General features: G+C 42.6%; 1 protein-coding gene across 1 annotated transcript in view; it reads left to right on the plus strand.

Annotated features, from left to right (window-relative positions):
• LOC136631396 (carcinoembryonic antigen-related cell adhesion molecule 15-like) overlaps positions 1 to 9,240 on the plus strand; it is a 50,422-nt gene extending 41,182 nt beyond the window's left edge. The window contains exons 5-7 of the mRNA XM_066605677.1: positions 4,933 to 4,988; positions 6,195 to 6,221; positions 8,751 to 9,240. Of these exons, the coding sequence (XP_066461774.1) occupies positions 4,933 to 4,988; positions 6,195 to 6,221; positions 8,751 to 8,807 (140 nt within the window). The 3' untranslated portion in view covers positions 8,808 to 9,240. The remainder of the gene's footprint in view (positions 1 to 4,932; positions 4,989 to 6,194; positions 6,222 to 8,750) is intronic.
• The last annotated feature ends 4,634 nt before the right edge of the window (positions 9,241 to 13,874 follow it).

The raw sequence follows: 13,874 nt of genomic DNA on the forward strand, positions 1-13,874 counted from the left end.
GATCAGATTCCAGTGGATCTCTAGGCATTTTGGAGGAGCAGCAAAGGGACACATCTGCCAACCACACACCCTACCTTCAAAGATGTAACCTAATATAAGGGACCACAGACAACTGCTTATGGGCTTTCCTGGGTTGGTGTCAGCATGGTAAGCATGGAGTTGGCCTTATTACCAAGCAGGGAGTGCCAAGCTGAGCTCAACGAGAGAGGTCATAGTCCTTTTCTCATCACATGTGGACAATAGGGACACAAGAAACTCGTGACCTGGTTCCGGGCACACTAGTTTGGGTGACAGTTCTTGAAATAGGCCCAATTACCAGCTATGGCCCAAAGACTTTGGGGCTATAGAATGCAACAGTCACCAATGCTGCACAAACTGTGAGTTTTTTATTCAAACTGCAACAATAGTTATAGAACTCAAGTCCCAGATCCCCAGACTTACCAAAACCTTCAACGCCTTACTAAAGGGGGCTGCTCTACCTAGACAAGCCCAAGAAGCACACATCACCCTTATCCTGAAGGAGAACAAGGACCCTACACAGTGTGGTAGCTATAGGCCTATCTCGCTTATCAATTTGGATGTTAAGATCTGGGCCAAACTTTTAGCTAAAAGAGTGGGTGAGTTTATTCCAACATTAATAGATCCAGAACAAGCTGGTTTTGTCAGGGGCAGAGAGGGGAGGGGAAACTGTCTCAGACTACTCCATGCAATTCACTATGCCCAGGCTCGTAAAATCCCTATGGCCTTGGTAAGCACTGATGCAGAAAAGGCCTTCGATAGGGTAGATTGGGTCTTCATGGAGAGAACATTGCTTTGCTTCAACTTCCCTCCTGCCCTCATCGCGGCTATATTAACGTTATATTCAAATCCCCATGCTAGACTAAAAATAAATGACTCACTATGCCCACCATTTGAAATTAGAAATGGGACGTGCCAAGGTTGCCCCCTCTCCCCAATACTCTTTATCCTCACTATAGAACCATTGTTACAATGGGTAAGGCAGGACCCGATCATGGAGGGCCTTAGAGTTCAGTCAGGCACGTTGTCATCAGCGGCATTCGCGGACTACGTCATGTTTGTGATTACCAAACCAGAGAGGAGCCTACCGAGACTGGCCTCAATTCTGCGAGACTTCGGATCTCTATCAAACTTCAAAGTTAACTTTGAGACGTCAACAATTCTAAACATATCAATCCCTGAAGTTAACTGCAGGCTTCTGAAGGCTGGCTCCCCGTTCGCAAGGTCTGAGACAGTGCTGGACTATCCAGGAATAAAGCTCATGAAAAGAATTAAAGACCTTTTCTCAAAAAACTATTACCCTCTTAATGCCCAAATCAAAACACTACTGCAAAAATATGACCTACCATTCCTTTCATGGTTTGGAAGGAAAAATATCCTGAAATCCTATTTCCTACCTATCGTCCTTTACAAGATTCATATGATTCCAATACACCTCCCGCTAGCCTTCTTTAAATCCATACGAGTAATTCGTGTGGAGGCAAAAAAGTCCCAGACTGGCATATAATCTAATGACCAAGAGGAGATCGGAGGGGGGATAGATCTGCCAAATGTCCAGGACTATTACTACTTTATTCAAATCGGATACTGGATGGACCTCACTCGTCTGTCGAGAGACCCAATACTATATGATCTAGCGACTGCCTCACACAGAGAATCTTTGACGGAAGACCTGTGGCTCCCAAAAAAAAAGCCTATATAAAGCCAAGGGATTCAATCCCCTCCTAAAGGGCCCATGTGAAATTTGGGATAGAACTAGAGAATCACTGGCCCCTCCCCCTCCCCACTGACACCTATTCGAAGCCTATGTAGGTTACTAGAAATTCCCTGAAACCCAGGCTCCCAGAGTGTCTGGAAACAGTTACATGGAAGCAGAGTGGAAGAGCTGCAGACCCAGGCCCACAAAACACCAGAAGAAATTGCGACCTCGCTGACCACCAATCCCAAGCTATCTTTCTTGCAGCTGGCAGATGTAGGAAAAGTGATCAAATAAGTCTTAACCAAACACGAATCTGTTAGACCAAAGACAAACTTCGAAAAAGCCTTACTAGAAGACAAACCCAGCGCTAGGAGAATCTCTAATATCACGAAAAACTTCATAACCCCACCCTTTTTTACCAAACCAACCTTCCTAATGTCTTGGGGAAATTAATTAAAAATCACCCTATCTACGGCAGACACCAAACTAATCTTAAAGCTAGCATATGGCCTGTCCCCATGTGTCCTGATGCAGGAAAGTCATTACAAACTATTAGTCCGATGGTACAAAACCCCCCAATGGCTACACGATTACAAATTAGACCCCGATGATAAATGCTGGAGCTGCAATGCTGCAACTGGCTCATATCTCCACATTTGGTGGGAGTGCCGGGAATCACCCTTCTTTTCTATCTTTTTCCAAAAGACTTGAAAGTCTTCTCGCCAAGTTTAACAATTCTACCGGAAATGGTTTTCCTTTAGAAGCCCTCCCCCAACTTTCAGCCATACAGAAACAAACTAATAGCATTTTTACTAGACGCTGCGAAAGCGCTGATTCCCCTAAACTGGCTTCCACAAAAACCTCCCTCCGTTTCACAGTGGAGAGAAAAAGTAGACATGATATGTAGTATGGAAGAGCTAACAAGTTGGGCTAGGGGCACTCACGAAAACTTTATTTTAACCTGGCATCCCTGGAGAGAGGCAAGGAAGGATCACTAAGTATATTAAAAATATCTCTGCAAAGCACATAATACAGAAACAGACAATAACTAGAGATGAGCGAACGTACTCGTCCGAGCTTGATGCTCGGGCGAATATTAGGGTGTTCGGGATGTTCGTTATTCGTAACGAACACCACACGATGTTCGGATGTTCGGGTTACTTTAACTTTCTTCCCTGAGAAATCATTTCTATATGCGCTCAATGGGGCCGGCGGCAGCAGCGCCAACCCCATTGAGAACATATAGAAGACAAATCCTTCTTCTCTGCCACAGCTGTAACAGCTGTGACAGAGAAGAACGATGTTTGCCCATTGAATTCAATGGAACCGGCAATACAGCCGACTCCACTGAATGCAATGGGCTGCCGGCGATCGCGGGATGAATTGTCGGAAAGGGGTTAAATATATAAGCCCTTTCCTGCAATTCATCCAGAAATGTGTAAAAATAAAAAATATATATATACTCACCTGGTGCCGACATGAATGGGTGTGAGTGAGGGCTGGCCTCTGATTGGTCAGGCTGTGACCATTCAGAGGCATCTTATTCAGCAGGCGGGGATTTTAAATCCCCGGCTGCTGAATACTACTCACAGCTGTTCAGAGCAGTTCAGGAGAACTGCAGCCTGCCGCGCTGAACTCCGTCTGTCGGCACCAGGTGAGTATATATATATTTTTTATTTTTACACATTTCTGGATGAATTGCAGGAAAGGGCTTATATATTTAACCCCTTTCCGACAATTCATCCCGCGATCGCCGGCAGCCCATTGCATTCAGTGGAGTCGGCTGTATTGACGGCTCCATTGAATTCAATGGGCTAACATCGTTCTTCTCTGCCACAGCTGTTACAGCTGTGGCAGAGGAGAACTTGCTGTGTCGTTCCCATCATTTTCTTGAATTGCCAAGATTTTCACACATGAAAACCTTAGCGAACATCGGCGAAATACAAAAATGTTCCGGTCGCCCATTGACTTCAATGGGGTTCGTTATTCGAAACGAACACCCGAACATCGCGGGAAGTTCGTTTCGAATAACGCGAACCCGAACATTTTGGTGTTCGCTCATCTTTAACAATAACCCCTATTATCACTGGAAAGCAACGGTAGCTGCGGGCAGTCTGGACCCCGGGTGTTGACTACAGAAGCATATCCTCGCTCCCCCGTTGGGGTGCGAGGCGGAGCGGAAGAGAGAGAGCGACTCAAGTGAACTAGAGCTGTTTTCTCAATCCCTCTTTTATAATTCGACTGTAATTACACTGTCCCCCCCTCTCCCCCCCCCAACCCCCCTACCTTTCCTTCCCGAACAATCTTAGCCTTGTTGGGCACATTAGTATACTCGTTATAGTGGCAAGTTATATTGTTAGGTGACATTTCAAGATTTGCCTTTAATTTCATTGCGGATACTGTGGTTGGGGGTTCCCCCGTGTGACACCAGCCAGGACATAACAATAAATGGACGGGTGGCTCTTCCTAGAAGGCCGCCCTGGAAATACCTGACCCGTACTAGACCTCAAGTTCCAGCTAGGTGAACCACAAGCTTCCCACATAAACTGGGAGGATTAGACAGGTGTGTCACAGGAGGTTCACCCACCAATTACTGTATTACAGTATTAGCATTGCAATACCTATTGTATTTACTCGCAATTTTAAGAGCAACGAATGATTGTATTGTATGTCATTGAAATTACTATAAAAATCTCAATAAAAAATTTGATTTAAAAAAAAAAGAACTCAAGTCCCAGAGTTCAGGGTAACTTAGTCTCTTTATTCTGTGTAAAACATAGTAGCTACAGAAAGAAAACAGTCCAAATTTTGTGCAAATAAAATATCAGTAAAGTTCTGTGCCCAGTTAACTGGGGATTATCTTACTCAAAATCTGTTAACAGGGGTTCACAGTAAATTGAAGGGCAGGAATGGAGAAAATGCTTACATTTGAATTTTCAACCTTCTGAACCTTTCACAATGCCCTTGTTACCTTCTCGGAGCGCACTATACAGATGACCATGACTATACAGATGACACTATACAGATGACCTCCATCTAGTACCAACGCTGTTCCTTCACATCCACCTCCTCTTAAAAAGATAGTAAACTAACAAATTAATTAAAGTTATTCCAACTCAAAACGTCTTACACCTCTTAACCTAAAATTGGAGATGCATTTCATTGCTGATACCTCTGAGTCTTTTACAAGTGATTTGATGTTTTCTATTACTTAGACTCATCCCGCAGCAAACAGGACCCTACTGTTATATACGACAATGCATCGAATCAGGTATCCATTAATATTACTCTGATTTCCTACTGTTGAAATTGAATATTATACTAAGTTTGGGGTGGTATTTGCTGATTTGTGTGCAGCTGTAATATTACACGATTAATGCAACACAACATTGTTTGCTATAGGAAATAAAGTCCTGAGTGAGCTTGCAACCATCTCATAACTTAAATCTGCTCCATTTTTAAAATCATAGACGATCATCTGCACCCCTGTTTCTCATGAAGGGGCAGAAAGATTGAGTTGAAATGCCTATAATTGTGCAATATTCCTGTGACTAGCAAAAGACCATGTCTCACTGCAGCCCTAGCCTCAAACTGTGGGATTTACTACAAAAATAAGAATAAACATTAATTTAACACGCTGAGAAGTGGATATCAACAGTGTTGTAGAATGTATAAATTGACTAACAAAAACAGGGCAATTTGCCTCAAATGTATAAAAATTGCCTAATAGTAGAAATGAGCGAGCTTACCGCTAAGGACAATTACTCATGCGAGCATTGTCCTTAGCGAGTACCTGTCCGCTCGAAAGAAAAGATTCGGGTGCCGGTGGGGGGCGGGGAGCGGGGAGGAACAGAGGGGAGATCTCTCTCTCCCCCACTCCCCCCTGCTCACTCCCGCATCTCACCGCTCACCCGCGCCGGCACCCGAATCTTTTCTTCCGAGCGGGCAGGTACTTGCTAAGGACAATACTCGCTCGAGTAATTGTCCTTAGCGAGTATGCTCGCTCATCTCTACCTAATAGGCATTAACTTGGTAAGCTTCAAGACTGACATATACACCAATATCATCTGTTTTCGGCTAATTCCATTGAAATTATGTTGTTTGGATCTAATGTCATATTCAAGAAATGACTGCATAAGCCACCACTAGGTTTTTCTGTCACTTTTCCAATGAGATGTGGTAGGGCAACCACATATTCTTCAATTGCCATATTGAGAAATATGGTGCCTAGTTACCAATATATGAAAAATCAAATTGTTGGACATTTTCAGCATGCCCCATTCCACCCAGGAACATCCCCAATAACATCACATGACTAAACGTCTTCTTACATTATAGAACATGCTCCTGACCATACCTCTGGCCATTCGTCTTGACTTGAACTCTTGTGATATACTGTTATACCCACAATATATAACATGAATGTAACAATCAGACTTACTTTTACTAATGATCTTTTGTGACTTTTTGTTTCTAGAATTCAAAAGCCGAAGATACGTATAGGGTAAGTCAGTATTTATTGATGGCTTTTATTACCCTATTTATCTATTGGGTTGAGCTTAATTTTAAAAAAATGCCTCTATAATTACTTGAGTTATTTGGTATGTATATTATGTAACCCTACAATGCATGCTGTAGAATTTTGGATTCATATGATTCAAAGTACAAAGTGGACACAATAATAAAAAAAAAATCATGCATTGTAGGGCTAATAAAATCACCCCCATCATCTTTTGTACATCAGACAGAAAATAGAACGGTTTCTCCATGAATACAAATTAAGGGGATTGTTGCCTTTGACAATGCCAATTTTATTTGAAGGATTCCCCCCAAAACAATTATGACATGGTATCCCATTTCTGGGACTTCCAGCAATTCACTGTAATTCACGGAAAACCTTAAACCACCTCTTTAAACATGTTGCTGCAGCTGCCCAGCGCAGGCCATTCTGGGGAGACAGCAGGGCATAAGATGGTTATGTCACGGGTGGCTCTGCTGGTCCTCTCCGAAGGTCAGGTGTGGCCTGGCTTGGCTACTCGCAGTGGTAATTATAATAACTCATCATGACGCCAGTGCCCTAGGATAAGTGATGTATCACCTACCCAGAGTAGTCCACAACAGAAAAACTTTTCCAAACCGGGGGCATGCGGTTTCTCTTTACTCACATTCAACATAGAAAATCTCACAGTACAAACAATCCCAGATTATGGCATTCAGTGCTTCAGAATACACTCTTCAGACATCACATTTTCTTGTTTCAGTTCTTTACACTCGTACAGTTCTGGTTTTCCCAAGGTACATATATTCTCAGTCTCAGTTATCTCAACTGCACGGCTTCTCTAACACATTCACACTTGTAGCTGGTGTTAGGTAGTTGCTTACTAGTCTCACTGTAGTTGTGGTTCTGTTGGGCGGCCTGTGGTCCTTGTGTAGTGGCCCAGAGTTAACGGAGCCCCTCCATTAGTATGAATGTGTTTGTCTCATGCCTTTATGTTGTCAGTGTCGTCTATGTGTGTGAATTTGATGTGTATTTCCCCTCTGCAGCACTGAATGGGTCTGGGTGATGTCTGGAAAATGTATCTTGTTGTGTGTCATGTGATCATGTTATATGTATGCAGGGATGCAATGTTAGTTAGCAAGTGAGCCTGCTTCTGGAGCTTCTTGCAAAAGTTAGTCTGCAAGTTGGTTGAAGTCTGGGGAAATTAGAGACTTTTAGTGAGTAGGAGAAACTGTGCCTCATCCTATGAGGATCCCCCAGGATAGAAGAGGCTAAGCAATGGCCTGATGTGTGGCCCTGGGCCCTATTCACCCAGGACTCCCTGCTGCTAATATGGAGGACTGAGAGAGTGCGAGGAACTGCCAGGCAGTGCTGAGTGCCCTTTCCAAATGTGAGTGTTGTGCGATGGAGAGCTGGAGAAAGAGAGTGGCCAGGAACAGAACCCCACAGATAACGTGGACTGTGGACTCATCTGTCATCCTGTGAATCCTCCCTGTCACACCACTATTGTGTCTGCACTGGTGTCCTGCTAGCTTAAGTAAAGTTTTTGGACTGTAACAATTTATTGGAGTAAACGAGCTCTACCGACCGTTCCTGGTTTTGCTCAGAAAACTATCCCTGTGTGTGGACTGTTTATTTGCTAACTTCTGAATTCACTGCAGAGGACGGAACAGTGATGTCACGAGTGACAAGGATTTAAGGTAAACCACATACTAGGTTACTCTGTGAAATTACCCCAGCAGTAACTTGGTTGGGTCCTGTGCTACCCCTAGTGTAGGAGATGGTAGTGTCCCATGAAAAGGCCTTATCTACCCTGCTATCTCCTCGGCTGTGGGCCCTCTCCTCGGATGCTGCACTTGCGCTCTCTCACCCACGCTTGCTCTGTATCTTGCATTCCATTCTCAGAAGGGGACGGGACTCTTGCAAGAGGAGGCTCCACCATGGCTGAGCTCCGGCAGGAGCAGCCAATCTCTCCTCCATCTCCATACTCTCCTCTCTCTTCCACCTTCTTCCAACTCCTTACTCCAACTTCCAACTACTGTCTCACTAAACTCCTCCTCCTAACACCTGACTAATTACAATCATGTGCATACCAAAGGTTATGACATACAATACACAACATTAGATTAAACAGATACATTTTCTAGACACCATACATTAACTCATTCATGTCCTGTTGTGTTAATACAGATAACACTGTTCTGTTCAACACTACATACAGTGACATGAGACATACACAAAACATACGGATGTAGAAGTGCTGGAGGGACCCCAAACTCTGGGTCACTACATTGCAGCGCCACAACAGGTGAAATTAAGCATTGCACACTTCCCATTTAAATAATTGGGCTTACCTTGCAATGTGTGGACGTGTTAGGTCCTTCAGTGAGTGAGAAGTGCTCTTTGCAGCTGTTCTCTGCTCTGTATAATTGAAGGTTTTATATCAGAGACCCTGCTCTATTTCTACTCCAGACTACAGGGAGTAGTTAATTATGTGTGTGTGTGTATTAATATATTGTATTTTTTTTCTTTTAGGCTCTTCAGTTCAGATCAGAAAGTATATACAATGAGTTACATGATGGTGCCAAGTGACTTATGTACTTTATAGTTACTACCAGAGATATAAAACACTGGACAATATACAGTGACATAGTATCTATATGTACTTGGTACTTGAGGATTGAATTAGGTACCATCAGTGAATATACCCATATAAATGGAAAGCATCTGGAGAGGGAATATACAGTAGTAGAGAGTGTTTATAACATGCAATTGCAAAAGGCCATCCTTACCTATACAAGGGCAGCTTCACAGATGACTCCCACGCTTAAAGCCACAATGCTCTATGGGAAAGGTTGCACAGGTGATATATACTGATGGAAAAAAAGAATCCTGTTTGTCTAAAGCTAAATTTGTAATTTTTTTCAATGTCTGTTTGGACGATGTGCAGGCCAAAACAGTATCCTTTTGGCTGGTATATATTGATATCATTGATCCCGATTACCTGTAATAAAGTTTGATTAATCTGCAAACAAGAATGCGGTGGATTTCCTCAATGATATTTGGTGACTGCAATGCATCCTTAATGTCTACATTATTTGGGACTCCAAGTCAAGAGATCAATTTTTGGTATATGTTGATATGACTTTTTTCACATGTCTAGAATAGCATAGTCTGTTGCACTACTGCATACTAAGATATCCCTCAAAATACTGCATACTACGAGGTATACTTTTTTGACATGAGAGTCTATGGGCAACAAATTCCACTGTACGTCAACACATTGGAGTCTGTCAGAGACGTCATTAAAGCCTAACATTATTCTTCCAATATAAACCTCTGATATACACTGCAAAAACAGTATGAACAGACCCTTATACTAGATAGCTCTAGTTAGTAGAGATGAGCGAGCATACTCGTCCGAGCTTGATGCTCGTTCGAGTATTAGGGTGCTCGAGATGCTCGTTACTCGAGACGAGCACCACGCGGTGCTCGTCTCGATGAAACGAGCACTGACCATTGTATTGTATTGCCGGCTCCATTGAAAGCAATGGGCTGCCGGCTAGCGCGGGATGAATTTTCGGGAAGGGCTTAAAAATATAAGCCCTTACCTGAAAATCATTCTAAAATGTGTAAAAAGTAAAAAAAATAAATATACTCACCTTGTCCCGGCAGAACGATGTTAGCCCATTGAATTCAATGGAGCAGGCAATACAGCCGGCTCCATTGAAAGCAATGGGCTGCCGGCGATCGCACAATGAATTTTCGGGAAGGGCTTAAATATATAAGCCCTTCCTTGCAATTCATCCAGAAATGTGTAAAAATAAAAGAAAATATATATACTCACCTGCTCCCGGCAGACGGAGTTCAGCTGCGGCCAGCTGGCAGTTCTCCTGAACTGCTCTCTGTAGTATTCAGCAGCCGGGGATTTAAAATCCCCGCCTGCTGAATGAGCTGCCTCTGATTGGTCACAGCCTGACCAATCAGAGGCAGATCTCACTCACACCCATTCATGAATTCATGAATGGGTGAGTGAATGCTGCCTCTGATTGGCTCAGGGCAGCTCTCAGCTGAATGACAGCAGTTCAGCACCACAGTGCAGGGGATAGCAGGAGAAGACGCAGCTGTGCCCAGGCAGCTGAAGGGAGGTGAGTATCTATTTTTTTGTTTTTTAAATCACTTTTAATTCATTTCCAGGGAATGGCTTATATGTAAAGCCCTTCCCTGAAAAAGAATTCAGGTGTGCCAGCGGACCATTGTCTTCAATGGAGTCGCCGGCAGCAGCAGCGGCTCCATTGAAGAGAATGCCTGCATTTTTATTCTTTTTTACACTAAAATCTTTCTTTTTCAGGTAAGGGCTTATATTTTTAAGCCCTTCCCGAAAATTAATCCCGCGCTCGCCGGCAGCCCATTGCTTTCAATGGAGCCGGCTGTATTGCCGGCTCCATTGAATTCAATGGGCTAACATCGTTCTTCTCTGCCACAGCTGTTACAGCTGTGGCAGAGGAGAACGATCTTTATGCTGACAGTTCGGGGGGTGTCTCACTCTTGCCACTATTGTGGCTTAATAGTGAGACCTTGGAGCCCGAAATGCAGCCCTGCATGTTGCTCCTCGCCTGCCCTATCAATTTCTGTGTTTTTTACATGACTTTGGTGATTTGCTAAGATTTTCACAAATGAAAACCTTAGCGGAGCACCAGTCATATACAAAAATGCTCGACTCACCCATTGACTTCAATGGGGTTCGTTACTCGAAACGAACTCTCGAGCATCACTGAAAGTTCGACTCGAGTAACGAGCACTTGAGCATTTTGGTGCTCGCTCATCTCTAATAGTTAGGCTTTGCATTTGTTACAGGGGTTTTACCAAGAACATACAACACAGACAACTCCTTTAAGCCTCGATAATATATTTTGATATAATTGGTTGGCTTAACGGTGAACTAGATATGCGTATTATCATCCGGCTGCATTCAATTTTTCCCATATTTTCCCATATTGCTAAGTATATGTTCAACGTATATGTAATCCATGCTCAATGCAGTCATCATTAGAACCTCCCTTCTCAGGATTAGGGGGGTTCCAGCTGTTGGACCCCTACTGATCATAATGTTATTCCCTATCCTGTTGATTAGGGATAACTTTATATCTTCTTACAATCCCTTTAAAAGGTTACAATGGCTTATTCTTTCATTTCACACAATTCCCTGCCCAGTGGATTTTTTTAAGTCCTGGAAAACCTCTTGCCTTCATTTGTAAAATCAGGAAATAGCTGTCACGTTGGTTTACACAATGCGCTTTTGTCATGCCATTAGCCAGAAGGTTTACCCTAATTTTCTTCTCAGGACTTTTTGGCAGCCATCATTCTCATTGTGCAGAATGTGCTGGTAAGGATTAAAGTTTCTGAATGTAAACTACAAGAATGTACAAGTACACCAATAAAAAACTGATAATAATAATGTATCATAAATTGAAACTTGATTGTTCTTAGTAAGAGAAACCAAGTAATCTTGTAGATATGATACATTTTAATGACTAATATATACAAATGTACACACATGAACAGGCACGGGCATAGCAAGACTATTTTGTACCTAAAGCAATTCCAGACAAGATGAACAGAAAAGTATATACTTAATTAGTCCACTGGTAAGGAATGTGCCAGTTTTATGATCACTAAATTGGTGTTAGGGGGTCACAGGTCTATGTGTTATCTCTCCTTCAGACCTGCAAGTAAGGAAGATGAAACAATACCTCTTCTGCACCACCAATTGGATGGCAGCATTCCTTCAAATCAATATATGAGTTTTTACCAAGTCTTTAAAACAATGACTGGGAAAAGCACCTCTCCTGGGTGATCTCTTTGGGGAGAGATGATGCCCAATCATTGACGATGGGGAGATAAATTGAAACATAAACGCTTTCAGAGAGTTGCAGAACCATTCTATACACAGTGCTTGAGCTTTATTTACAGAAAAATGGAGAAATTCTTTAATTGCTCCAAGATATTATTTAAAGGGGTTGTTCCAGGGGCATAACAAAAGGCTCAGGGGCCCTTATGCAAAAGTTCAACTCCGGCCCCCCACCTGTACCTGTACCCATACATATCTAAAATGTGCTAAGTACAGGTGTAAAAGAAATTTACATACATGATCTGGCCCATTAGCATATGCTTTCCAAACATGACTCGTTTCCTGGACTACATCAAAATTTGTAGCCCCTTAGGCTATGTTCATGTTTTTTGATACATTTTTAAACCACAAATAAAAAACACATAATCTGCATGTGGTATTCAATAACCACATGCATTTTTAAGAAACTACATACACTATTAAAAACTGTGTGGATTATTAAAAAAATACATGCGTTTTTTAAACGGAATGCAGGATTTTGCATTTTTTAATTGTGTTTAAAGTGTGCAATCATATACAAGAGATACTCGGGTTATACCAGCATAGTCCATATCACTATATACAGGGAGATGTATAATTTATACCAGCTGTACTTGTATAATTATATACAGGAGATACCCAGCAAATACCAGTATTATTCATTTCACTATATACATGTAAAGTGGCAAACAGAGACATGAACAAATATCTCCTGCCTGTCACACATGTGCATTCTGTAAAGTCAAAATGGGACATGAACACACATCTCCTTATCTGTGTACATGTGCATTCTGTAATGTCAAACTTGGACATGAACACCCTGCGGACTCATGCACTGCAGAACTGCAAACTGCACTCAAAACTCGCGGACATGACTGAAAAACAGACATAAACATTATGCCATTCACACTCATGAACTGGCAAAACCAGACCAAACAGTAGAACTATGAAACGGACTTCACACTCATGGACAGACACAAACCAACGGCAGATAAACACTCAAAAAATGCATCAAGCATATCCGCATGTGTAAACGGATGGAATAGCTACAATATGAGGTTTTAGTTTGTATTTTGGCCAAGATACTTAAGCCCGTGAGCCCACTTCACGGGTCCTCATTGTCTCACAGGTCCCTACACTAATGAGACAACTAAACCAAGGAAACCTGCCGGCAATGTGGGGTGATTGTTCCGATAGGGACGACCCCGTGCTGGAACCTAGGGACCTACCTCATTCTAGATGAATGTGAAGCTATGCTGCTGAAAACCCATGTAACATAGTTCGTAAGGCTGAATGAAGACAATGTCCATCTAGTCCAGCCTGTCTAGCCTCCTGTTTTGTTGATCCAGAGGAAGGCAAAAAACCCCAAGAGCAGAAGCCAATTAGCCCTTTTGGGGAAAAAAATCCTTCCCGACTCCCTAATGGCAATCAGACTGTTCCCTGGATCAACCCCTAATAGTTCCTACCTGCCTGTATACCCGGATTAACAAATAACCTTAGATTTATAGCCTATAATATCCTTCCTCTCCAGAAAGACATCAAGTCCCCTTTTAAACTCCTCTAAGGATTTTGCCATCACTACGTCCTCAGGCAGAGAGTTCCACAGTCTAACTGCTCTAACAGTAAAGAACCCCTTTCTATGTTGGTGATGAAACCTGCTTTCCTCTAAACGTAGCGGATGTCCTCTTGTTACCGTTGCAGTCTGGGGTATAAACAGATCACGGGAGAGATCCTTGTATTGTCCCCTCATGTACTTATACATAGTTATT

This window comes from Eleutherodactylus coqui, chromosome 6 (genome assembly GCF_035609145.1).
Source record: "Eleutherodactylus coqui strain aEleCoq1 chromosome 6, aEleCoq1.hap1, whole genome shotgun sequence".
Lineage (NCBI taxonomy): Eukaryota > Metazoa > Chordata > Amphibia > Anura > Eleutherodactylidae > Eleutherodactylus > Eleutherodactylus coqui.